The 24,475-nt window shown below is 53.9% G+C and overlaps 2 protein-coding genes across 9 annotated transcripts; one reads left to right on the forward strand and one right to left on the reverse strand.

Annotated features, from left to right (window-relative positions):
• CDC25B (cell division cycle 25B) lies at window positions 1,928-20,522 on the reverse strand. 8 transcript variants are annotated; one of them, XM_013985143.2, is made up of 18 exons: window positions 20,339-20,520; window positions 12,548-12,851; window positions 11,751-12,003; window positions 10,876-10,982; window positions 10,255-10,306; window positions 8,367-8,408; window positions 8,168-8,204; window positions 7,797-7,919; window positions 7,566-7,688; window positions 7,275-7,409; window positions 6,735-6,815; window positions 6,437-6,616; window positions 6,144-6,257; window positions 5,581-5,643; window positions 5,321-5,419; window positions 4,698-4,831; window positions 3,367-3,478; window positions 1,928-3,225 (listed from the first exon to the last, which is right to left on the reverse strand). In XM_013985143.2, the coding sequence occupies exons 2-18, from the start codon at window positions 12,663-12,665 to the stop codon at window positions 3,085-3,087; spliced, it is 1,914 nt and encodes a 637-aa protein (XP_013840597.1). In that variant the 5' UTR covers window positions 12,666-12,851; window positions 20,339-20,520; the 3' UTR covers window positions 1,928-3,084. The 8 variants fall into 8 exon arrangements, with proteins under 8 accessions (XP_013840597.1, XP_013840598.1, XP_020932916.1 ...); XM_013985144.2 differs by having other exon boundaries at window positions 6,144-6,239; window positions 20,339-20,517; XM_021077257.1 differs by having other exon boundaries at window positions 6,144-6,239; window positions 7,566-7,919; window positions 20,339-20,522.
• Window positions 20,950-23,643, forward strand: CENPB (centromere protein B). Its single transcript, XM_021077378.1, has one exon. The coding sequence runs from the start codon at window positions 20,996-20,998 to the stop codon at window positions 22,814-22,816; it is 1,821 nt and encodes a 606-aa protein (XP_020933037.1). The 5' UTR covers window positions 20,950-20,995; the 3' UTR covers window positions 22,817-23,643.

Here is a 24,475-nt window from a genome sequence, read left to right on the forward strand (position 1 = left end):
ACCTCTGCCGCATCCCCTGAACTTCTCTCTTGGAAGTTTCATCCTCGCTTGACCAGGGCCCCCCTTTCTGCCTTCCTATTCTGACTCCCCTGCACAATGAGCTGAATACTGAGCTCGTGTGCTTAGCAGGCACTAGGTAAGAGTGTCTCAGAGTTCCCGTCGTGCTGCAGCAGAAATGAATCCGACTAGGAACCATGAGGTTTGCAGGTTTGATCCCTGGCCTTGCTCAGTGGGTTAAGGATCTGGCGTTACTGTGAGCTGTGGTGTAGGTCACAGATGCAGCTTGGATCCTGTGTTGCTGTGGCTGTGGCGTAGGCCAGCAGCTGTAGCTCTGATTGGACCCCTAGCCTAGGAACCTCCTCCATATGCCACGGTTGTGGTCCTAAAAAGAAAAAAAAAAAAAGGTCTGGAGCAGACTCAGTGCCCTGTGACCACAGCTGTGACTCTGATGGTGGGTTGTGAGTAGGGCAGATGTGGCTGCAGCTGTCAGCACACCTGGGCATTGTTAGATACTCAGCACCATTGCTTTCTCCTCCCCACATGGCCTGATCCAGATGGACAGAATGGTAAGACGACTCAGAGCAGAAGCTGTCGGGCAACCTCGCCCCCCTTTCATGCCCTCTGAGCCATAGTGGGAGGTGAGGAGTGGGAGAGTCCTGGGAAGCTGCTCTGCTTGTATCTGCTTTGTGACTTGGGGCAAGTGAGTGCCCTCTCTGAGCATCCAGCTGCCTTCCTCATCATAAAACCAGACCACCTGAACACTCAGGCTGGTGTAGGCCAAGTCTCAGCATGACTGTGCCCAAGGCTCATTCTCTCCCCTTCCCCCACTTCTCCCTCTTTCTCAGGGGTCTGCACAGCTATTTTCCCTTTCCAGGGGCAAACTGCCTCACTCGAGTAAACGCTGGCCTTAGTATCAGCAGCCTACTTAGGACCAGGGGGTGGGGGTGGCATCTGGAGGATTCAGCATCCTTCCTTCCCCGAGTGGAAGTCCAGCCCCCCAGATACCACCCTTCCACCTGTTGTGCCCTTGCAGGGGGCTCTAGACCAGAAGAGAAGACCAAGTCTTGGAGCAAAATAAACTTGGGGGGTGGGGGAGGGAAACAAGCTGGAGACAGGGTAAGTGTCCTTTAGACTCAGCCTGGGAATCTGAAGTCCTTCTTACTGCTCTGGTAAGAAAGCCTCCATATTCTCATCTGCACAATGGAGCAAATAATCATGGCAAAGTAGACGAACTTTGACAGAAAGCGGTGGCGACACCTGACATGTGGGTGTGCACTCCATCTTGGGCAGCATCTTAGACGTTTGCAAAGGAATCCCAGCAATCACAGCTCATATTTACGGAGCAGGGTCATTTGCATTTTCTTAATGTAGGTTTGGACTAGAAACTGGTTCTCCCAGATGGGCCGTTCCCCACTCTCTTGAACCTGGAATCTTCTAGTAGGTGCTGGGTGTTGTGGGTACTGAAAGTATCCCTGATAGAGCAGGGGGGCTTCTGGGAGGAATTAACATTTGAAGTTGAATCTTAAAGGAGGAATAATGGATAGGGGAGAACAATCCTGAGGATAATACAGCAGATGCAAAGAAACAGAAGCGGGGGGTTTCAGCAAAAAGTGGGGAATGAGGCTGGGGAGGACCAGGTCCTAAAGGGCCATGCCAGGAGGCTTTGATCTGAGGGCAATGGTGAGCCACTGACAATCCTAGAGGAGAAAAGTGATGGCCTCCTGGTGCAGCGTTTAGGAAGGGGGAGTCCAGAAGTGCTCGAGCAGCCAGATGAGGGAAAGGGTGAGGCTGAAATCTTGGCCAGCCTTGGGAAGCAGATATGAGGCCTCCTGTCTTTCAGCCCCGATCCCGACTTGGCCTGGCCCTCCCCCAACATCAGGGTCTCCGTAGCCTCATCAAGGGTCCCACAGGACACGATGCTGCTTGCTCAGCTTTCTCAGTGCTTTATTGAACCAAGACCCTACCAGATGACGCATCTGGGCCTTCAAGACGCCCTGCCCATTTCCTGAGATTCAGAATCTAGAGATGGCTGGCCTTGGTTTAGCTGCTTCCATGACAATTCCTTTTGAATATCTGCACATCTTCAAGTGGAAAGATTCTGTCCACTCAAAACGGGCACACATATATCCCGCCACAGGCTGTCACTCTCACTGAAACACTTGCACTTCATCGGTGTGTGGACAAGGCATTGTGCATCCACGGCCATCCATCCATCCATGCTTCCATTCGTCCATCTGTCCATCCATGACAAGACAGCAAGTTCTGACATGGGTTCAGGCCCCAGGGTTCACAGCAGAGAGGGCTCGGCTTCCAGCGGGCTCAGGACGCAGGCCTTAGCCCTCAAGCAAGGGCCTCCGTGCATAGTAACGCCCCTTTCTGAGGCAAGAGAAGCCAGGGCCTAGTGGGTTATGAATACTTGAGTCTTTAACCCCAACTGGACAGGGGGATCCTCAGCCTTAGCCTGTGAATGTCCTGAGATGGGCCAAACGAAAACAAACAAACAGATAAAAAGACAGACAAATCAAGCATGCAGGTAACACTGAAACAGGAAAGAGTAAGAGCTCATGTCGGTGCTGGAGGTGTTCACAAGGAGGAGTGGGAAAGAGGGAATGAGAAAGAGGAGCATGGCACACACGCTCAGGAGTGCTGTCGAGGGCCTGGGGCAGGGAGGACAGCTGGCCCATCCTTCAGCCTCATATAAAAAAAGAAAAAAAAGAAAAGAAAAGAAAGAAAAAAAGCCCCCAGAAAAAAAGGGGGCTTTTCTAGGTACAGGAAGACAAAGGGTTAACCCAAACAAGGAAGGAAACAACCAAAAGCCTCCTGCTAGACAGAAAATACTTCCTTTGAGCTGGACTTAATCCAATTTCACTAAGTCAGCAGGCTGGGCTCTTCCGGGGTGGGGGCAGGGGTGTCAGCAGGATGTGGCGTATGACTAGAGTGAGACAGAGGGGACCAGGGGCAGACGGATGGGGCACCTTCCCCAACTTTGCCCTGGACAGCAGGCCCTCAGCCCTGCAGGTCCCGGGACAGCGGGTGCCCAGGCCACACGAGGCAAGGGAGGCGGGTGGAAGGGTTGCTGGCCCTTCACTGGTCCTGCAGGCGACTGCACAGCTCCCGCCGGCTCCGCTCGCCAGCCCAGCTGCGGGTCTTGAGGCGGAAGGTCTTCAGCTCCTCCTTGAAGGCCTCGTGGTTCATGGGTCGGTAGTCCTGAGGCTCACAGAAGGTCTAGGGCAGGATGGGAAGGGCCAATCAGAATGGGGAAATGGGCAACATCCGGGGGGGACCCAGCCCACCCTCCCTTCTCCTTCTCGCCTTTCCCTGTAGTCCACCCTCCCCAGAGGCCATGGCCACCCCCACCCATGGCACCGGGTGCTGCGGGAAGAACTCCTTGTAGCCGCCTTTGAGGATATACATCTCGGGATAGTAGAGGCTGGGGTAGTCATTGGAGGCTCTGTCTCGTTCCCTGATGAAACGGCACCTGGAACCAGCAGGGGTATGAGGGTCAGAGCTGGGTGGGCAGTGGGGTATCCGCTGGCGACCTGTTCCCCACACACCACTCCTTTGAGGGCCCTCAGGGGGGCACAGAAGGCTTGGGTGCAGGAATGTCGGCTGCAGGAATACTTTAATTTTATTTTTATTTTTTGCTTTTTAGGGCTGAACCCACGGCATACGGAAGTTCCCAGGCCAGGGGTCATATTGGAGCTACAGCTGTTGGCCTACACCACAGCAGCAGCCACAGCAACACAGGATCCGAGCCGCCTCTGTGACCTATGCCACAGCTCACGGCAACGCCAGATCCTTAACCCACTGAGCGAGGCCAGGGATCAACGGAACCCACATCCTCATGGATCCTAGTTGGGTTTGTTAACTGCTGAGCAAAGAAGGGAACTCACAAGAATACTGTTATTATTATTTTTTTTCTTTTTAGGGCTGCGCCCATGACATATGGAAATTCCCAAGCTAGGGGTCCAATCGGAGCTATAGCTGCTAGCCTATGCCACAGCCACAGCCACACGGGATCCAAGCCACATCTGCGAACTACACCACAGCTCATGGCAAGGCTGGATCCTTAACTCACTGAGAAAGGCCAGGGATCGAACCCACATCCTCATTGATACTAGTTGGGTTCATTAACCATGGAGCCACGACAGAAACTCCCATACTTTTTTTTTCGTCTTTTTGCTATTTCTTGGGCCGCTCCCGCGGCATATGGAGGTTCCCAGGCTAGGGGTCCAATCGGAGCTGTAGTCTCCGGCCTACGCCAGAGCCACAGCAACGCAGGATCCGAGCCGCGTCTGCAACCTACACCACAGCTCACGGCAATGCTGGATCCTGAACCCACTGAGCGAGGCCAGGGATCGAACCCACAACCTCATGGTTCCTAGTTGGAACCATGAGGAATCAGGTGAGTCTTCAGGGCCTCTCCATCGTTTCGTCTGCGCCACGATGGGAACTCTGGCCCTTGGATTTTAAGGACACCACTGGAGACTTGGAATCAGGTTTTGTGGGGGTGTTGACATGGCCTGATGGGAAGGATGGTGAGAGGGCGGCAGGAGGAGGGGCCGTGCACAGGGAAGCAGGGCTGAGGTCTGCTGCAAGGTATCAGGTGAGAGGCGAGGCCAGGGCCGACTCGGGCCTCCGGGTCATGGCTCCAGCACCCACAAGCCTGGGGCGGCGGAGGCGGAGCTGGGACTCACATGCGGGGCCCCCGCTCGGATGAGAATTCACAGTGGAAAATGAGGATGATCCTCTTGTCCAGGCTTCGGGGGGTGATGGGGTTCTGTAGCAGGAAGTTCTCAGCGTCCCGTTCCAGAGGCAAGTTCACAGCAGTCTGCGGGAGGAGCCAGAGGTTGGGCCTCAGCCCTGGGTGACACCCTGTCCCCATCTTTCACGGATACTACTTTTATCCCTTGTTTTTAAGGGCCACACCCCCAGCATATGGAAGTGCCCAGGCTAGGGGTTGAATTGGAGCTGCAGCTGCAGGCCTACACCACAGCCACAGCAATGCCAGATCTGAGCTGCATCCTCGACCTAGGCCACAGCTTGCAGCAACACAGGATCCTTAACCCACTGAGCGAGGCCGGAAATCGAACCTGCCTCCTCATGGATACTAGTCAGGTTCTTAACCTGCTGAGCTACAACAGGAACTCCCATACTTTTAGATCAGCATGGCTGATCTTTCAGATGAATGACCCCCACCTCTTGCAGGGCAGAATCCTTCCCCATGAGAGAGTCACCCGCCCTCTACCAATTCATCCTCTGGGCAGAGCAAGGATAGGACCAGGTGAGTCTTCAGGGCCTCTCCTGTCCCCCACCTCACCTTGATGTGCCCGCCTTCATACTCGTAGGGGTATCTGCAGTCCACAATCACAAACCTCTCCACGATGTTGCTGAACTTGCCGGTCAGCAGGGCCACCATCTGTAGGATGCCACAGAGGTGGGTCCCAGCAGGTCAGGCTGGCAGGCACGGGCCGGCCCCCCAACACTGCTGCCGACCCAGTGCTCATAGTCTGGGCCCAGAGAAGGTTAATAGGCAAACAGAGTCCCAAATGCACCAGAAAATAGCCTGTCTGCGCATACCGTTTCCGGTGAGATGTACTTGAGGTCTTGGTGCTTGCCATCCACGGTCTGTAGGAGGAAAGCCTGAAGCGAAGGGGAGAGCGGGGAGGAGAAAGTGACGTGGCTAAGACCAGGAACCTGGAAACCAAGCCCAAAGGCCACACCTGCTCGGACCTTTAAATTCAGCTCTGGTTCCCATAGCAACCAAGAGGTGTCTCTAGAGTCTGATCCTCAGGGAACAACCTTCCGAGGGGAAGTGAAGATGGGGAGCAGAAGAGATGAACCCTCACGCCTCCTGCGCTCACACTTTACCAAGCAAGCCCGGGGATGAGGCCCGAGGAGACTGCAAGCAAGAAGTTCTGTTTGGAAATGTTTCCCAAGGTTGAGATACCACTGATGCCCTAGACAGATGTGAGGTAGAGTCAGGAGACCAAGGAGAGAGGGTGCTAGGTGAGAATAAAGGATAAGATGCACAGAAAAAGCGAAGGGGCCTCTGGGGAGGAGTCACTAAAGCAGTTGCTGCTTGGCTCAGGGGCCACAGCTGGTAAGGGATTGAGCCTCCTGTGGAGTCCCACTGCTGGTACCTTGGAGTAATCCCCAATCAGCTCTCGGTGGTCACTGTCCAGGATGTTCTCAATCTCGTCGTGACACAAGGACTTTGAGCGGAGAACTCGGGCTTTCTGTGAAGCAGGCAGCAACTAGGGTCAGGGGTGAGACTGCCCCTCAGTGCCGCATCTGGTTAGTCCCCCCTTCCCCGCATCCTGCCCTCTGCCACAAACCCAGCTGAGAAGGGCTTGAAGGGTGGACCCAGAGTGTGGCAGTGCATCGCAGTGCAGCCCAGCCCCACCCCACCCTGCCCCAGGAGGAGGACGCTCACAGGCTCCTCAGCCTCCATCTGCTCCTCCCCTTGAGGGGTCAGGCTCCTTCTCCGCTTGTTCTTTATGGGCAGGTCCCTGTCCTGGGGCCGCTCCAGCCTCTTGAGGATGGGCCGGATCACGCTGCAGGGCATGGACGGAGAGCGGAAGAGCCGCTGGCACTTGCTGTACATGATGAGGTCCTGGCAGGAGTGGCAGGTCCAGGGTCAGAGTGCCGAGGCCCTGCCCTGCCCCCTACATCCCATCTGGAGGGTAGGCCTTCACCCCTTCGAGTTCTGAGGGGCCTCCCCAGAGGCTCACCTGCTCCTCTTCTTTTTCTGAGGTCTTGACCAGTGGGGCACTAATGAGGCTCTCCATACCTGGGGGGACTACGTCATCCTCCTGAGGCCAGATCAGCAGGCTGTGGTCACACTTGCAGGCACAGGTCCAATCCCCAGGCCCCGAGTCCCCCCAGGACACCCCTCCCAGTTCTCCCAGCAACCTCCAGGCCAGCAGCCCTCCCTGGCCCTGCTCATACCTCCACTCAGGACAGTGCTCCCCCCCCCGAAATAGGAAGCTGCAGGGCCCCACTAGCTGCTGGGCCTTGCACAGAACCATGAGAACTGTGGCCATGCGGGAGGGCCAGGCTTCCCTCCGCCCTGCCCATCCACCCTTCCCTGCAGCACCAGCCACCTCCTCCACTCTGATTGGCTAGAGGTCGGGCTGTGACTCAGTTACCTCCAATTCTTCTTCTGACATTCAAATGAGGTCATAGTCTTGCTGTGGGAGCTCAGAGCTCTCTTCTTTAGGGAGATCCCAGGGAGCGGGAGGGAGGAGGCCTGATAGGGTAAAGCAGTTTACCTTTAAGTCACTCTCCAGGATATCCACGAACCCATCATCTTCCTCGGCAGCCCCCTTGGTGGGGGTCAGGGAGAGGCGGCACGGGGCCAGGGGAGTCAGTTCCTCTATGTCCATCTTCCGCTCAGGAGTGAGACACTGCGGACGTGACGAACAGACACAGGCTACTCAGGGGTGGGGACCTGAGGCGGTCCCCACCCCCAACCTGCTGGGAAAAGTTTCCCACTGAAGTCCTGAAGTCCCCCTGGCTGCCTTCCCGGGCACCAGCCCTGCATGGGTCAGCTCTCCTGGTACCATCAGGTTGGGAGCGGAGCTTGGCCTCTGGGCAAAGGCTTCTCTGCGGCTGGCCCACTCTGCCAGAGCATGGGTGTAGCTGGGATGGGTGGGCTTCCCCGGCATCTTGAAGACAAATCTATCCTGCGAGCAACACGGGGGTGGGGGGGGGGGAGTGTCATCAAATGCCAGAGAAGCAGCCCACCCCTTCTCTCCCTGGAGTGCTCCCACTCTGGCCTTCTGGAAGCATACATTCTCCTTGTCCTCCCCAGAGCTGTGGGTAGCTTGGCCACACGCCTCACTCTTCCTCCAGGTGCCAGGTGCTTGGGAGTTGGTGATGTTCCGTAGCACGGGGCTGTGGCCCAGAAGTCTCTCCTAGAGAGCCAGGAGGGCAGCAAGTACAGAAGGCTGCCTTCCTTGGCTGCCAGCCCAGGCCCTACCTTCCTTCATCCCTCCTCCGCCACCCCCAAGGTCCCCGACCACCTCCACCTAAGCCCCGGCTCCCACAGCCAGACCAGGGACACCTGACCGCTTCAAGTCCACCCTCTGGGAGTCCCTCCTGCTCCTCCCCGATCCCGCCCAGAGGGCCTGGGGCCTCCCTCTGGGCCTCAGCAGACACTCACTGGCAAGGACTGGAAGCGTCGGATAGCAAACTGCTCACTGTGGAAGGAAATAGGGACACCTCAGGGCTGGAGAGTCGGTCATGACAGTGCCTGCAGAGTGCCCTTGGCCAGGGCCCTGTGCACCCCTGCGGGAGGGCCTCAGAAGGCCCGCTCCCCGGGCCTACTCCACCCACATGGGGCAGGGAGGCCCGGCACTCACTTTCGAATGACTCGGCTGGCTGCCTGGATGGCCTGTTCAAACCTAGGAGAGAGAAGGGTCCCATCAACCCAGCTCCCCTCATTGCCCATTGCCCACCCTTGCATCAGGTCCCCAGTCCACGAGGCCTGGGGGTCAGGGCTCAGGCCAGGGGAAAGAGGAGGTAGGAAGAATGAAAACTCTCAGGGGGGCCAGGATACGGGAGGGGGGAGATGAGAGGCAGCCCGGGATTTTAAAGGCTGCCCTGAATGTAAGAGGCCTGGAGAATGGCAGCAAAGGAGACAGCTGGGGTAGGTCGCAGGGTGGCTGAGTAGTTACCAAGGCAACAGTCTCACCAGCCTGCCCACAGGCCTTCCACCTGTATGCAAATCACCTCAGCGGGGCCATATGGCTGCCAGGAAAGGCATCCATCCATTCCATGATGACAGGCCTTGTCCTGACAATGTGGGTGTCCCCAGGGCCTGGATGCCAGCAAGGCTGGGCCTCCCTCCCCTTGTGTGGGGCTGTCCTGGCTCCCCCAGGACAGGGGCCTGGTTTAGTATGCCCCTGGACCAGTCCCAGTGTGTCATGCCAGACCCCCTAGTGACAAATGTGCAGGGTCACATCCTCTCCTCCCTCCTGTGGAATTTTCCAGGACCCAGCCTCTGTCCCACCCCCTCCTCCTGTCTTAGAAGAGGACAGCAGGCAAAGAATTCCAACAGATGTTCCTTTTGAGGCCAGGGCATAAGCTTCTGCAGATAGGCCCCACCCCTGAGCTATGTTACCAGAGACCACCTGCCAGGCGGGGCTTTTGTGTGTTTATGTGTACACACACACACACACACACACACTTCTTTCTGAGAAGCTGCATAACCGTCAAAGCAGGTGCAGAGCACTGAGGTGGTGGAGCACTAAGGGCTAAAGTGTCAGGGGGATGGCCCCAGGGTCAGGGGCAGGGGAGGGGGTGGCTGTGCCCAGCCAACCTGGTATCAGGATGACCAATTTAATAGGCTTGGTTTCCAATCTGCACCTGGGCCCTGGGGGTAAAACAGGGACAGCCCTGTGTTACCACCAAAACCCAACCTGCAGTCCCCACACCCCCACCCAATTCTCTCCCCATTTCCTGTTTATGAGCAAACCCTGCAACCCAGCCCAGTCTGATCAAAGACAATGGGAGGGAAGACAGCCACTGCCCTAAACCCAAAGCCATCATTTCTCAGCCCAGGCTGGGGACGCCCAGCTGTTCCCAGTAATGCCTGACAGCTGCTCTCCCTGCTGGGGCCTGAACAGCTGGATGGGAACAGCTGAATAGCTGAACAGCCCTGGAAGTTACTTCTCAACCCCACAACCAAGAAGCTGGGATCTGTGCTGAGCAAAGCCCACCACCTTCTCCACTCCCCCTCACAAAGGGCCTGGTCCAGGGGTTGGCCAGACGGTCAAATGTCACTGAAAGTAGAGGTTGCTGATAGGATGGCGGAGAGCAAAGCCAGCTTGTAGCAACTGTTTTGTTTGGCCTAGAGTAAATTAAAAGCCTTGAATTAGTTGACCATATTCTAAAATTGTGATAGTTTACAGGGAAAAAAAAAATGTGTATAAAAAGAAAGGAAAATAGGAAAAAAAAAAAGAAAGGAAAGAGGGACACACATTAGGTCTATATTCCCACAAGTGGCCCCCTGTGGCCACTGTTCCCACCACCCTACCCTAAGCCCACTCGAAGCTGCTCCCTGAGATCAGGCCCTTCCCTGAGATAAGGAGCAGAATTCCAGGACATGGGAAGGTCAATTAGTGCCCCGTTTGGGGACCCAGAGAGGTCTGTCTGCTCTCCCAGGCTTCCCAGTGAGTTTAGGCTAGAAGTGAGATTCCCAAGGGTAGGGTTCCCTCCTAGGTAGCATGGTCTCTCTTCTCTACTCACGTCCGCTCCGCCACCTGGGGGTCCATAGGGCTGGGAGAGTCCATGCACAGACCTGGGGGACAGAGCGCCTTGGTTGAAAAGTGGTGGCATTTCCGCACACTTTCGCCACCAAGTCCCAACCCTATTCAGAGAAGGGGGGGAACCTTTTTTATTTTAGGTCTTGACATATTAAAAAATGAAACAAAACCCACCCATGGACCCCAAGGGCTGACACGTTGCCCCCCCCCCAATTACACAGGGCTCCAGTCCCTGTTTACTATGGCAACGCCTTTCTGTAGGTTTAAAACCAGAACTTTGCTAAGCATTTTTTTTTTTTGAACTGGTTTAAAATAATTTGTCCTAGAAGAGATAACAGCTTTTTAAAGGACCCAAGACAAGCGAATGTTATAAAATGACAGCCTTTCAGCCCTAATGCCTCCCAGGTGGGGCTGTGGTTCAGGGACTTTGGCGCCTGGTTTTAAATAGGCAAGATCTCATCTCCCGCGAAGGACCCCGCCCAGCACCCTCCTTGCTCAGCCAGTTGGTGCTGGGCCCACCAGATTGTAGTAAGGATGTTAGTCTGATCAGTAGGGAAGGGGGGAGGCTCAGGCAGCGCCCCCCCGAAACTCCCCTGGGCCTCACCTGCATCAGAAGATTCAGAGGACTCAGACGACAGGGAGGATTCAGACGCCCGACGGGACAGGGATAGGCATGTGAGCCGGCTGGCTACCTGACTCTTTGGGGTCTCACTGGGAAGGGAGCGGGGGACCCAGGGAAGGAGAAAGGTAAATGTGGAGCTCAAGGGCTGGCTGGCCCATGTTCCCACCAGCCAACCACCTCTGAAGGGCCCATCCAGCCTCTGCGCTGTCCCAGGGAGGTGATGGCATCTAGGGCCTACCCTCTTCTCAGGCTTTTTCTCTTTGTTGATTGATTTAAGGTCCTTCTGGGTGCCGGGGAGGGTGAACCCAGGGCAAAAGCAAGGAGGTAGGCTTGGAAAAGTGAGTCCCTGGGGATGGTGGGGCAGCAGAGCAGCCGTGGAGGGCCTTCCCCTAAACTCTTCAGGCCCCATACCCATCCACAAGCCTATCTGGAGGAACAGCCAAGACTTTGGGTCTCTGTTGCTGCAAAGACATCCCAGTCTGTAGCTGCAAGCTTGCTCTGGGAGCAGGACCAAAGTTTAGGCCCTTAATCTGAGGGTGGAGGGAAGAGAGACACCCTCAAGGTCCCCCTCCAAGCTCAGGATCCCCTGTCTGGGCCAACTGGTGGAGATTTGGGCAGAGACTAGGGAGACAACACGGGAGAGGAAGAAGTGGGGGAAGAGGGTCTCCAGAGCTTATGCTGGGCAAGAACAAGTCACCTGGAGGGTGTGTGTAGCACAGCCCTTGTCCTGGGTCCCAGAAGCAGGCTCTGCCCGGAATGCCTCCCCACTCCGCCTCCTAGATTCAGTACCCACGCCGGCTTCCCAAGGAGGCCCCGGACCAACGCCCCCGACACCCAGCATGCTTGGGGCGCCCTACCTGCCGAGCCCGGCGAGGTTGTGCATGGTCTGGGTGAGGGTAGTGACCGGCGAGGAAGCGGCAGCGCGCTCAGGAGAGCCCAGGAGGCCGTGAGCCCCCAGCCGGAGGCCCGGGAGGTGGCCCGGACGCTGGGCGCCACCGCGCACGCCGGCCGGACTGATAGCCGAGCCTGGCGCGGGCTCCGGCTGGGGCAGCTCCATCGCGGCGGGGCTGGAGGGCTGGGCGCAGGGCGACCAACAGACGCCGGGCACAGCTGGCCGGGAGGAGGTAGGGAGCCGGCCCGGGTGGAGGGGGGAGGGAGGGAGAAAGAGCAACGGGGTCAGAGCGAGGGAGGAGAGGGAAGCAGGGAGGGTTGGGGTGGGGAGGGGAGGAGGGACGCAGGGACCAGCCACCAGTCTGGGAAGCCTCTAGTGAAGCTGCCACCTCCACCTCCTTATATATTCGAAAAATAACAGCGGCCGCGCCGCCAGACGCCACCAATGGGGACGCGGGTTAGCAGAGGGGCGGAACCGGGGGCGGGGCCCGTGCGGTGAAAGGCGCGGAGGCTGGACCAGCCGGGCCTCGCCCAGTTCCACTCTATGCGCTGGAAATTCCTTGTGTGGAATTAGGGTCTCTCCTACGCCCCTCGCATTCCCTCCCAGCCAGGGTTCGAGGAGCATGGCTTCCCCAATTCCGCTTCTCAGTACGTGGTTTCGAGAGACGCACCCCCCAGCAAAGAGGGTTCCAGAGGATTCCAGAGCAAGCAAGAACACTTTCAGGGTAGCCTCAGAGGGACCCCGCGGTTTGACATTACTTACAAGCACCAGTTGGTATCTTGAGAGCCTTCTTTCCAGGAGTTTGCCAAACACAGCTGTGCTGTGCGGTCTGTGCTCGCCATTCCACTTCACAGCGACATTGAGGCATGGAGAAGTTCATTAACTTCTTCAAGGTCACATGGTTGTGCAAATGGAGGAGCTGAGATTCGCCCAGGCGCCTCTACTTCCGCAGCTTCCCTGACCCCACGACTGGCAGTTCCGAGTGGTTCCAAAGTGTAATTCCCACCGGGAGTCCCCAGTGCAGGAGGTGTACCAGCGGTGGGGGCCGACAAAGAACTGACGGGTGCTTCGGGGTGGGGGGTTGGGGGGTGGAGATGGCAGGTTAGATGTGATCCCAAGGGGTCCAGTTTTTTCCTCAGTCCCAGTTGGCTTGGCCATGAATTTTGAGGTGAGGGTTGAGGAGGGTGTCAGCAACCTCAGAGCCCAATTATAGAATTATCTCATGCCCACTAACTGTTTGGCTAATGTGGTGACAATGGCATCACATTGTTTAATTGGTGTTTCTTTGAGCAGGGAGGCTGAATTTGTCACTAGTTTTAACTGAGCATCTTCTAATTATCTGATCACCTTCTAAAGAGCCTGCTTTCCTGGGGTGTGATGGGAAGGCTGCACCCAAAAGCAAGTGGGCAGTTAGACACTTTTACACCCCATCTCCCCAGGGAAGAGGTGGCCCCTGGCTTGTCCTGGTGCAGCTCTGAAAGGCTGGAATTGTGGCCTTGAGCCCCTTCCCATGCAGCCCCAATCCTCCAGGCCAAAGAGTAGTGGGTGGGGGTGGCAGAAGGGTAGGCCTGGTGGTGGGGGGTTGGGTGGGCCAGGAGACCTGTGGGAGGGAAGACCCAAGGCCCAACTGAGAGAGACGAGGAGGGTAGAGATGTGACAAAAGTCAGTCACCCACACCACACAAATCTTCAGGACCCTTCCCCAGAGGCGGTCACTAATATAAATTTGTTGCATATTCCTCTGGAGTTAGTATAAACACTACTCGCCAATACAAACAGAATGGGAGGAATAAATAGGAGTCACATATGTTGTCTAAAATTTAAATTTAAAATTTAGGGAGTTGCCGTTGTGGTGCATGGGAAGCGAACCCAACTAGTATTCATGAGGGTGCAGGTTCCATCCCTAGCCTTGCTCAGTGGGTTAAGAAGCCAGCACTGCTGTAAGCTGTGGTGTAGGTCACCCATGTGGCTCGGATCCCAGGTTGCTGTGGCTGTGGCATAGGCTGCCAGCTGTAGCTCTGATTCGACCCCTAGCCTTGGGAACTTCCATATGCCACAGGTGTGGCCCTAAAAAGACCAAAAAAAAAATTACATTACGTATGTAATTTAAAATTTTCTAGTAGCCACATTTTAAAAAGTGAAAAGAAATAGATGAAACTGGAGTTCCCGTCGTGGCGCAGTGGTTAACGAATCCGACTAGGAACCATGAGGTTGCGGGTTCGGTCCCTGCCCTTGCTCAGTGGGTTAACGATCCGGCGTTGCCGTGAGCTGTGGTGTAGGTTGCAGATGCGGCTCGGATCCCACGTTGCTGTGGCTCTAGCGTAGGCCGGTGGCTACAGCTCCGATTCAACCCCTAGCCTGGGAACCTCCATATGCCGCGGGAGCGGCCCAAGAAATAGCAACAACAACAACAACAAAAGACAAAAAAAAAAAAAAAAAAAAAAGAAATAGATGAAACTTTAATATTTTATTTAACCTAATACATTTTAAGTTATCATTGGGGAGTTCCCTTCCTGGCTCAGCAGTTAGCGAACCCAACTAGCATCCATGAGGACTTGGGTTCTATCCCTGGCTGTGCTCAATGGGTTAAGGATCCGGCATTGCCGTGAGCTGTGGTGTAGGTTGCAAACGCAGCTCAGATCCTGTGTTGCTGTGGCTCTGGCATAGGCTGGCCGCTACAGCTCCAATTTGACCCCTAGCCTGGGAACCTCCATATGCTGTGGGTGCAGCCCTAAAAAGACAAAAGACAAAAAAAAAAAAGTTATCATTGGAGTTCTCTTGTGGCGAAGTAGCTTAAGGATCTGGCATTATCACTGCAGTGACTGGGGTTGCTGCTGTGGCATGGGTTTGATCCCTGGCCCAGGAACTTCCACGTGCCACAGATGCAGGCAAAAAAAGTTATCATTTCAACATCTTATCAATATAAAATTATTAATGAGATGTTTCAAATAATTTTTTCTTGGTACCAAGCCTTCAAAGTCCAAGGTGTGTTTTATACACACAGCACATCTCAATTTGGACTTGCCACATTTCAAGTGCTCCATAGCCACATGGGATCAGTGGCTGCCATAGTGGACAGTGCATGTCTATATATTTAATACGTATGACCACTTTTTTTTTTTTTTTTTTTTTTTTTTTTTTTGCTTTTTAGGGCCACACCCATGGCTTATGGAAGTTCCCAGGCTTGGGGTCTAATCGAAGCTACAGCTGCCAGCCTATGCCAGAGCACAGGAACCTGGGATCCGAGCCACATCTGCGACCTACTCCGCAGCTCATGGCAATGCCGGATCCTTAACCCACTGAGCAAGGTTAGGGATGCAACCTGTAACCTCATCGTTCCTAGTTGGATTCGTTTCTGTTGTGCCATGATGGGAACTCCTGTATGAGCATATTTTTATAAATATGCAGATAGTATTTAAAACATTGTTTTATACCTTGCTTTCTTTTTTTGGGCTGTGTTCCCAGCATGTGAAAGTTCCCAGGCCAGGGATCGAACCTGAACCACAGCAGTGACAATGCTGAATTCTTAACCACTAGACCACCAGCAAACTCCCATACCTTGCTTTCTTTTACTTAGAGATGGATGCATATTAGTACCACAGTGGCACATATTTACTCAATTCCCTACTGCTGAACATTTAGATTATTAGCCTTTTTTTTTTTTTTTTTTTTGTCGTTGTTTGGGCCACATCTGCGGCATATGGAGGTTCCCAGGCTAGGGGTCAAATTGGAGCTGTAGCCACAGGCCTACACCACAGCCACAGCAACGCTGGATCCTTAACCCACTAAGCAAGGCCAGGATCGAACCCGTGTCCTTATGGGTGCTAGTCGGGTTCATTAACCACTGAGCCACGACGGGAACTCCAGTTATTAGCTTTTAAATGATGCAGCACATATGCACAGAATGAATTCCTAAAGAGGAACTCCTGGAAGGAATGGATTTTATTTATTGACGTCTCCTTTTCCCTTTCCTGAATTTCATTTTCTCAAGCTGAGTTATTGAAGGAACAGGGAACAAGTCATTTACCTCTCCCAGCACCTCAAGCAGGCCTGAGCCCAAAGTCAGTCTCGAAACCCAATATCCTAACTTCCAGGGATTTCTCTTAAGAAGACGATAAAAGTATACAAAGATGAATGTTCACTGAGTCCCAGTTAATAACAATGAAAACGGAGAGCAAGCTGGGTGTCCTTCAAGAGGGGACAAGCCAATAGGTGGTTCCTCTGTACTGTGCAATACCTGAAGCCTCTAAAGAGAACAGGCATTGGGAGGTGGGAATGTCTGACACCTGGTCGGCCCAATAAGTAACTGTTAACTATTGAATGACTACCTTTGGGCTCTCAGAAAATGGTCTTTAGGAGAAAGGGTTCATTCATTCGTTCCTAGAGTAAAAGAATTTTGAAACTCATCAAAGTAGGGTTTTTTGGGGTTTTTTTGTCTTTTTGCTATTTCTTTGGCCGCTCCCACAGCATATGGAGGTTCCCAGGCTTGGGGTCTAATCAGAGCTGTAGCTGCCAGCCTACACCAGAGCCACAGCAACGCGGGATCCGAGCCGCGTCTGCAACCTACACCACAGCTCACGGCAATGCCGGATCATTAACCCACTGAGCAAGGGCAGGGACCGAACCCGCAACCTCATGGTTCCTAGTTGGATTCGTTAACCACTGTGCCACGACGGGAACTCCCAAAGTAGGTTTTTTATTCTTCAGGCACCCCCACAGCAAACAGAAGTGCCACAGCCAGGGATCAAATCCAAGCCAGAGCTGCGACCTACACCACAGCTGCAGTAATACCAGATGAGCAGGGATCAAACCTATGCCTCCATAGAGACAAGCCAGATCATTAACCCACCACACCACAGCTGGAACTCCAACGTAGATATTTATTGGCATGAGAAGAAATTCACAATATGAACTAAAATATATTATGCCAAGCGTGGTTTCACTAAAAAACAATATGCTCAGGAGGTCTCTGGTGGTGCAGTGGGTTTAGGATCTGGCATTGTCACTGCTGTGGCTTGGGTCACTACTATGGCACCATGAAGATGTGGGTTCGACTCCTGGCCTTGCTAAGTGGGTTAAGGATCTGGTGTTGCCATGAGCTGTGGTGTAGGTCGCAGATGCAGCTTGGATCTGGCATTGCTGTGGCTGTGGCGTAGGCCGGCAGCTGTAGCTCTGCTTAGACCTCTAGCCTGGGAACTTCCATATACTGTGGGTGTGGCCCTAAAAAAATGACAAAAGAAAAAAGAATACAATGTGCACAGCCAAGAGTATGCTATAAGGGTATCCTCTGAGTTCTGGAATTAATGGTGATTACATGGTTTTACCCTAAAAAATTCCTGTATTTAAAATATTTTCCAAAGAATAGGTATACATTTTAGATTAATTAAAAGAACATGGTTTCCACTTGGGAATTCCTCAAATGATTAAACATAGAATTACCATGTGATCCAGCAATTCCACTGCTATACCCAAGATAAGTAAAAATATATATGTCCAAACAAACATTTATAGCAGTTATTTATGACTGCCAAAAAGTAGAAACAACCCAAATGTCCATCCGTTGACAAACGGATAAACAAAATGTTGTATGTCTGTGCAACAGAGTATTATTCATCCATAAAAAAGAATGAATTACTGATAGATGCTACATCATGGATAAATCTTGAAAACATGAAACTAAGTGAAAGAATCCAGTCATAAAAGGGACATATTTTATGATCCATTCTTATAAAATATTCAGAACAGGAAATCTACAGACAGAAAGTAAATGAGTGGTTGTTGAGGGCTGCAGAAGAGGCAGGGGGTGGATAGGGAGATGACAGCTAAAGGGTTTGGAATCTCCTTCTTTGTTTTTTTTTTCCTTTGGCCGCACCTGTGTCATATGGAAGTTCCTGGGGCAATCTGAGCCACAGCTTCGACCTATGACACAGCTGCAGCAGTACCACTGTGCTGCAGGAATTCCTGGGGTTTCTTTCTAAGCTGATGAAAATGTTCTAAAATTGACTGTGGTTCAGAAAAGAAAATCATGGACTTGCAGAATAGACTTGTGGTTGCCAAGGGGGAGAGGGAGGAGTGGGGTGGTTGGGGAACTTGGGGTTAATAAATACAAACTATTGCCTTTGGAATGGATTAGCAATGAGATCCTGCTGTGTAGCACTGGGAACTATGTCTAGCCACTTAGGATGGAGCATGATAATGTGCGAAAATAGAATGTGTATGTGTATGTGTAAATGTGTCACCATGCTGTACAGTAGAAAAAAAACTGTATTGGGAAAATAACAATTAAAAAATAATAAAAAAATAAAATAAAATTGACTGTGGTTATAACTGCACTTATCTGTGAATTGTGTACTTTATATATACATATATTTTTTGTTTTGTATGGCCACACCTGCGGTATATAAAGTTCCTAGGCTAGGAGCCAAATCAGAGCTGCAGCTGCCAGGCTTCGCCACAGCCACAGCAAAGCCAGATCTGAGCTTCATCTGCAACCTACACCATAGCACATGGCAATGCCAGATCCTTAACACACTGAGCGAGGCCAAGGATCGAACCCCCATCCTCATGGATACTAGTTGGGTTCATTACTGCTGACCCACGATGGGAACTCCACGTTATCATTTTAAAGAGCTTGCAGTACTCACTTATTGAAGAAAATTTGGAAAATTTATTAAAGTAGGGGAAAAAATAAAAACCTCACCCACAGTCCATTCACCCAAACACTACTGATTACATAAGCCAGGATGAATGAGGAAGCAGAAAGACATAAGTGCACATGAGTGAAACCTCCAACATGTAGACTTAGTTTCCTGAGGGTTTGTGAGAAGGAATCCTCAGCCAGGTGACCCTAATTCACTTCTGCACAGGGACCACACACCCACCTGGCTCCTATAGGAAAAAGTCTCCCATGTTTTCTTCTGGACCTTGTGATCAGAAGAATATTTTTTATGTTTTGAGGTGGGAGAGATGGGGGACAAGGCCTCTCTAAGTAAGACACAAAATCCAGAAACAATAAAGAAAAAAACTGACAGATCTACCTACTTAAAAACTTCTCATACCTGAGATTCCCTAGGCTAAGTTAAAGGCCAGTGGCAGACTGGGAGAAAGTATTCGCAAAATACTTAAAGATTTTATGTTCAGAGATACGAAGAGCTCCTAAAAGTCAACAAAAAGACAAATACATGAGACATATGAATATAAGATAGGACTAGAACGTTCTCAGGTTTCAAACGGCCAATACACATATGAAAAGAGAAATGCACACTAAGAAGATGTGGTATATATACACAATGGAATACTACTTAGCCATAAAAAGGAACAAAATAATGCCATTTGCAGCATCATGGATGGAACTAGAGACTCATACTAAGTGAAGTAAGGCAGAAGGAGAAAGACAAACACCATATATCACTTATATCTGGAATCTAACATATGGCACAAATGAACCTATCTATAGAAAAGAAACAAACTCATGGACATGGAGAACAGACTTGTGGTTGCCAAGGGGGACGGGGAGGGAGTGAGATGTACTGGGAGTTTGGGGTTAGTAGATGCAAACTGTTGCATTTAGAGTGGATAGGCAATGAGATTCCGCTGTATAGACCAAGGGACTATATCTGATCAGTTGTGATGGAACATGATGGAGGATAGTGTGAAAAAAAGAATGTATATATATATATATACATATATATATATATTTGTATAACTAACTGGGTTGCTTTACTGTACAGCAGAAATTGAAAAAGAATTGTAAATCAACTATGATAATAAAAAAATAAAGCAGTAGTGAGTTATACTTTCTTCCCTTGGCTTCCAGACAGCATATGAGCTTGAATTTTCCCCTACCCCTTCAGCTGTTCCTCCCCAATTTCTTGTTAGTCCTTTCGTGAGCCCTTAACCTTGAACCCACGGCACTGTCTTTGGTCTTCTTTTTTTCTTTGTCTACAAACATTCCCTTGAAGTTTCATTCAGCCCCAGATCCTCAGCCTGTCCCCCTGGGTCACAGCCCTCCTCTCTGCCTACTCCTTATTGCTACTCTAAGAGATTTTTCTTTTAAACACTGAAATTTATTCATTGTTTCAAGAATCTGTCATCTTTATGTGTTCGATGCAGGAAGAGGTTTCGGGGATTTGTACATACATATGTTTATGTACATACCTGACATTATTTCTGAAGGTGCAAACACATTTATGGCTAAATGCATGGAACAGCACAAAAAGGTGACACACAGAGATGTTCTTAGTGTTTTGTGGATTGTGGGGTTATCATCAAACATTTAAAAGTGTAGTATTGCTTATAAAAATAACCTAAATATGTAATAGGCTACATCAATTAGTGTTCAACCATAAATGGAACAATATACAACCATTAAAAAGTTTGTTGGCAGTACTTTATCAGTAAGGCAAAATTCTCATCACTGGATCCTAGGTAAAACAGCAGGAGATGCCAATACACAGTCTATACCATCTGATGCTAGTTTTATGCAATAAATTTTTGAAAAGAAAACTGCATATGCCTAGAGAAAAGACTGTTAGGAAATGTAACAAAATATTACCTGCGCATCTTTCCAAGTTTTGGGGTGAAAGGTGCTTTTGAATTTCCTGTATTTTTCAGTTTCCGCAAAAAAGGTGGGTTTTTTTTACCTTAATAAAACAAAAAAGACAAAACACTGTTCTTCTTCATCAACAGCAAATCGCTGCCTACCCAGCGCAGAGGCTGAGACAGCGCCCCTCCTCCCCGCACGGTTGCCGACTGGCCACCGGACGCCCGAGAGCTGGCGGGTCCAGCAGGCCGAAGCGCCCCCGCGCGGTCGGTCCGGGGCGGAGGCACGGCGGTGGGGGGGGGGCGCTGAGGGCTGGGAGGCGGTGCCGGGCGTCCCCGCGCTTCCCGCGAGATCCCGCTCCGCCCGCTCCGCCCCGCTCGCCGCGCTCCCTGCTCCCCGCGCCGCGGCACTTCCTGCCTTCCGCGCCCGCGCCGCCCGCCCTCGCCCGCGCCCGCCGCCTGCCGCCCGCCGCCCGGCGCCGCGCCCGCCGGCGCCCCCGAAGGTGCCCCCGGCCCGGCCGGGTCGCCGCCCCGCCCCCCGCCCCGCGAGCCGCTTTGTCTCGGGCGGGGCGCGCGGGAGAGGCCGCCAGGTGCCCCCGCCGCGGGCCCGGGCCCCCCGCCCCGGGGCGGCGGCGGTGGCGCCGGGCCCCGGGGCGGGGGGCGCGCCGGGATGGGCCCCAAGCGGCGGCAGCTGACGTTCCGGGAGAAGTCGCGGATCATCCAGGAGGTGGAGGAGAACCCGGACCTGCGCAAGGGCGAGATCGCGCGGCGCTTCAACATCCCGCCGTCCACGCTGAGCACCATCCTGAAGAACAAGCGCGCCATCCTGGCGTCGGAGCGCAAGTACGGTGTAGCCTCCACCTGCCGCAAGACCAACAAGCTGTCCCCTTACGACAAGCTCGAGGGGCTGCTCATTGCCTGGTTCCAGCAGATCCGCGCCGCTGGCCTGCCGGTCAAGGGCATCATCCTCAAGGAGAAGGCGCTGCGTATAGCCGAGGAGCTGGGCATGGACGACTTCACTGCCTCCAACGGCTGGCTGGACCGCTTCCGCCGGCGACACGGTGTGGTGTCCTGCAGCGGAGTGGCCCGCGCCCGGTCGCGAAGCGCTGCTCCCCGGACCCCAGCGGCTCCCGCCAGCCCGCCCGCAGTGCCCTCGGAGGGCAGCGGTGGGGGTACAACGGGCTGGCGCGCTCGGGAGGAGCAGCCGCCGTCGGTGGCCGAGGGCTACGCCTCTCAGGATGTGTTCAGCGCCACTGAGACCAGCCTATGGTACGACTTCCTGCCCGACCAGGCCGCAGGGCTATGTGGCAGCGATGGACGGGCACGCAGGGCCACACAACGCCTGAGTGTCCTGCTGTGCGCCAACGCCGACGGCAGCGAGAAGTTGCCCCCACTTGTGGCCGGCAAGTCGGCTAAGCCCCGTGCTGGCCAAGCCGGCCTGCCCTGCGACTACACTGCCAACTCTAAGGGTGGTGTCACCGCCCAGGCCCTGGCAAAGTACCTGAAGGCCCTGGACACCCGCATGGCTGCAGAATCTCGCCGAGTCCTGCTGCTGGCTGGCCGCTTGGCTGCCCAGTCCCTGGATACCTCGGGCCTGCGGCATGTGCAGCTAGCCTTCTTCCCGCCGGGCACCGTGCAGCCACTGGAGCGTGGAGTGGTCCAACAGGTGAAGGGCCACTACCGCCAGGCTATGCTTCTCAAGGCCATGGCCGCCCTGGAGGGCCAGGATCGCTCAGGCCTGCAGCTAGGCCTCATGGAGGCCCTGCACTTCGTGGCTGCGGCCTGGCAGGCAGTGGAACCTTCAGACATAGCTGCCTGTTTTCGCGAGGCTGGCTTTGGGGGTGGCCCTAATGCCACCATCACTACTGCCCTCAAGAGTGAGGGAGAGGAAGAGGAGGAGGAGGAGGAAGAAGAGGAGGAGGAGGAAGAAGAGGAGGGTGAAGGGGAGGAGGAGGAGGAGGAGGAGGAAGATGGCGAGGAGGAGGAGGAGGAAGCGGGGGAAGGCGAGGAGCTAGGGGAGGAAGAGGAGGTGGAAGAGGAGGGTGATGTGGATGACAGTGATGAAGAGGAGGAGGAGGAGGAGGAGGAGAGCTCCTCAGAGGGCTTGGAGGCTGAGGACTGGGCCCAGGGAGTAGTGGAGGCTGGTGGCAGCTTTGGGGGTTACGGTGCCCAGGAGGAAGCCCAGTGCCCTACCCTGCATTTTCTGGAGGGTGAGGAGGACTCTGAGTCGGACAGTGAGGAAGAGGAGGAAGATGACGACGATGAGGAAGATGAAGATGATGAAGATGAGGAGGATGGTGATGAGGTGCCTGTGCCCAGCTTTGGGGAGGCCATGGCTTACTTCGCTATGGTCAAGAGGTACCTCACCTCCTTCCCCATTGATGACCGTGTGCAAAGCCACATCCTCCACTTGGAACACGACCTGGTCCATGTAACCAGGAAGAACCATGCCAGGCAGGCAGGCGTTCGGGGTCTTGGACATCAAAGCTGAGCCACTGGGCCTAGCCATGCCCCCAACCCGGATGTGGCAGCACCAGCCCAGGGCAGAGGACTCTCTGGGCAGCCACTGTGGATGGAGCCAGAGTGGGGAGCCCCAGATCCTTTAGTGATGTTCTCCTGGCCCTATGACAGGCCCAGTCACCTCGGTAGGGCCTGGGGCTGGCATCAGCCTCACTGCCTGCTATTGCCTCTTTCTCAGAATCCTCTATCCTCCCCATTTGCCCCTGGGCTTGGGGGACCAGGTGGGGAGGGTGGGGAGCTGTCCGGTGCTACCACACCGTGCCATCAGTGGACTAGGCCATAGTAGCAGCCAGGGATGGACCCTGGAAGCTTCTGGCCAGAGAGTGCCTCTCCCCTTCTGCCATCCACACCAGGTCTTTGGTGGGGGGGGACCCCAAAGCCATTCTGGGAAGGGCTCCAGAGAAAAGTCCAGCCTAGGCCCCCAAGGCTGGCAGCCCCCATCCCTGCCCTTGGGGCCGCCTCAAGAAGCACAGTCTAACTGCAGGCTCCTGAGCCTGCCTCTGCCTGCTTCCCCACCTCCCCAATCCCTTCCTCTGGCCCAGTCCATGTTACCTTGGCCCTTGGTTTTCTTTCCAGATCCGAGGTTCTCAAGAGGCCCTCTAGAGGAGTGATAATGAGCGCTTCCCTCATGGGCAGCTGCAGGCCCCGTGCCTCTCCTCCCTCCCTGGCAGGGCCCTATCCTGGGCAGAGGGCCTGGGGCTGGGCCCAGAGTCCAGCCATCCAGCTGCTCCTTTCCCAGTCTGAATTCAATAAATCTGTCCACCCCCCTTTTGTGGGGGTGGACATTTTAACAGCCAAGGGTGCATCCTTCATGGTCTGGGCTTGCGTCTGTCTTGGGGACACTTCCTTTTCTGGTTCCCTTTGGTCCTTGCTCTGGTGGGACAAATGTTGATAGAGTGGCTACAGCCCAGGCCCTGACCAGGGTAAGGGGCAGCATCCATATCCAGGCTGGGGGAGAAAGGGGTCTTCAGCACACTTGCCTGGGGGGTGGGTTTGAGGAAGCTGGGCTCTCCGCTGCTTTGGGATCAGAGAGAAACTTTGGGTCAGTTGGCTGGGACAGGAGGGAGGAAGCCAACAGTCCTTCAAGGGCCAAATTAAACTGTAGGCACCTGGGAGCTAGGCTTATCCAGGCCCATTAAAGAAGATCTTGCCGGAGTGGGATGGGAGGGCAGAAAGAAAGGAGTGTTGGGCTCCAGGTTGGAGTTTTTAGGGGCCTTACAGGTCCCTTGTATGGTGCCTTAAGAGGAAGTCCTCTAGGCCTTTCAGTGATTGGCATCTCCAATCCGGATGGCTGTCCCTGGGAATAGTGGCAGGAGGAAGGTGAAATTGCTGGGAACAGATTATACCCCCAAGAGGTTGAGGGTGTTAGCAACTCCCTGTGTGGTACCCTCCTGCCTCACCCCCCACCCCTACCCCCCACGCCCCATCCAAAGGTGAGGACAGGCCCCTCTGCTGATTCTTCCCCCTTTCTCTTCAGGACCAGCCCACCCCCTCCCAGGCCCTTCCTCATTGGAACTCTCAGGCCCCAATGGTTCCAGTGAGGGCAGGGCCTGAGCTGGAGCAGGCTGGCAGCTCTGGGCCCCAAACCGGTTTTCCCACCTCAGCTGAGGCTGGCACATCACCCCTGTGG

Source organism: Sus scrofa, chromosome 17, assembly GCF_000003025.6.
Source record: "Sus scrofa isolate TJ Tabasco breed Duroc chromosome 17, Sscrofa11.1, whole genome shotgun sequence".
Lineage (NCBI taxonomy): Eukaryota > Metazoa > Chordata > Mammalia > Artiodactyla > Suidae > Sus > Sus scrofa.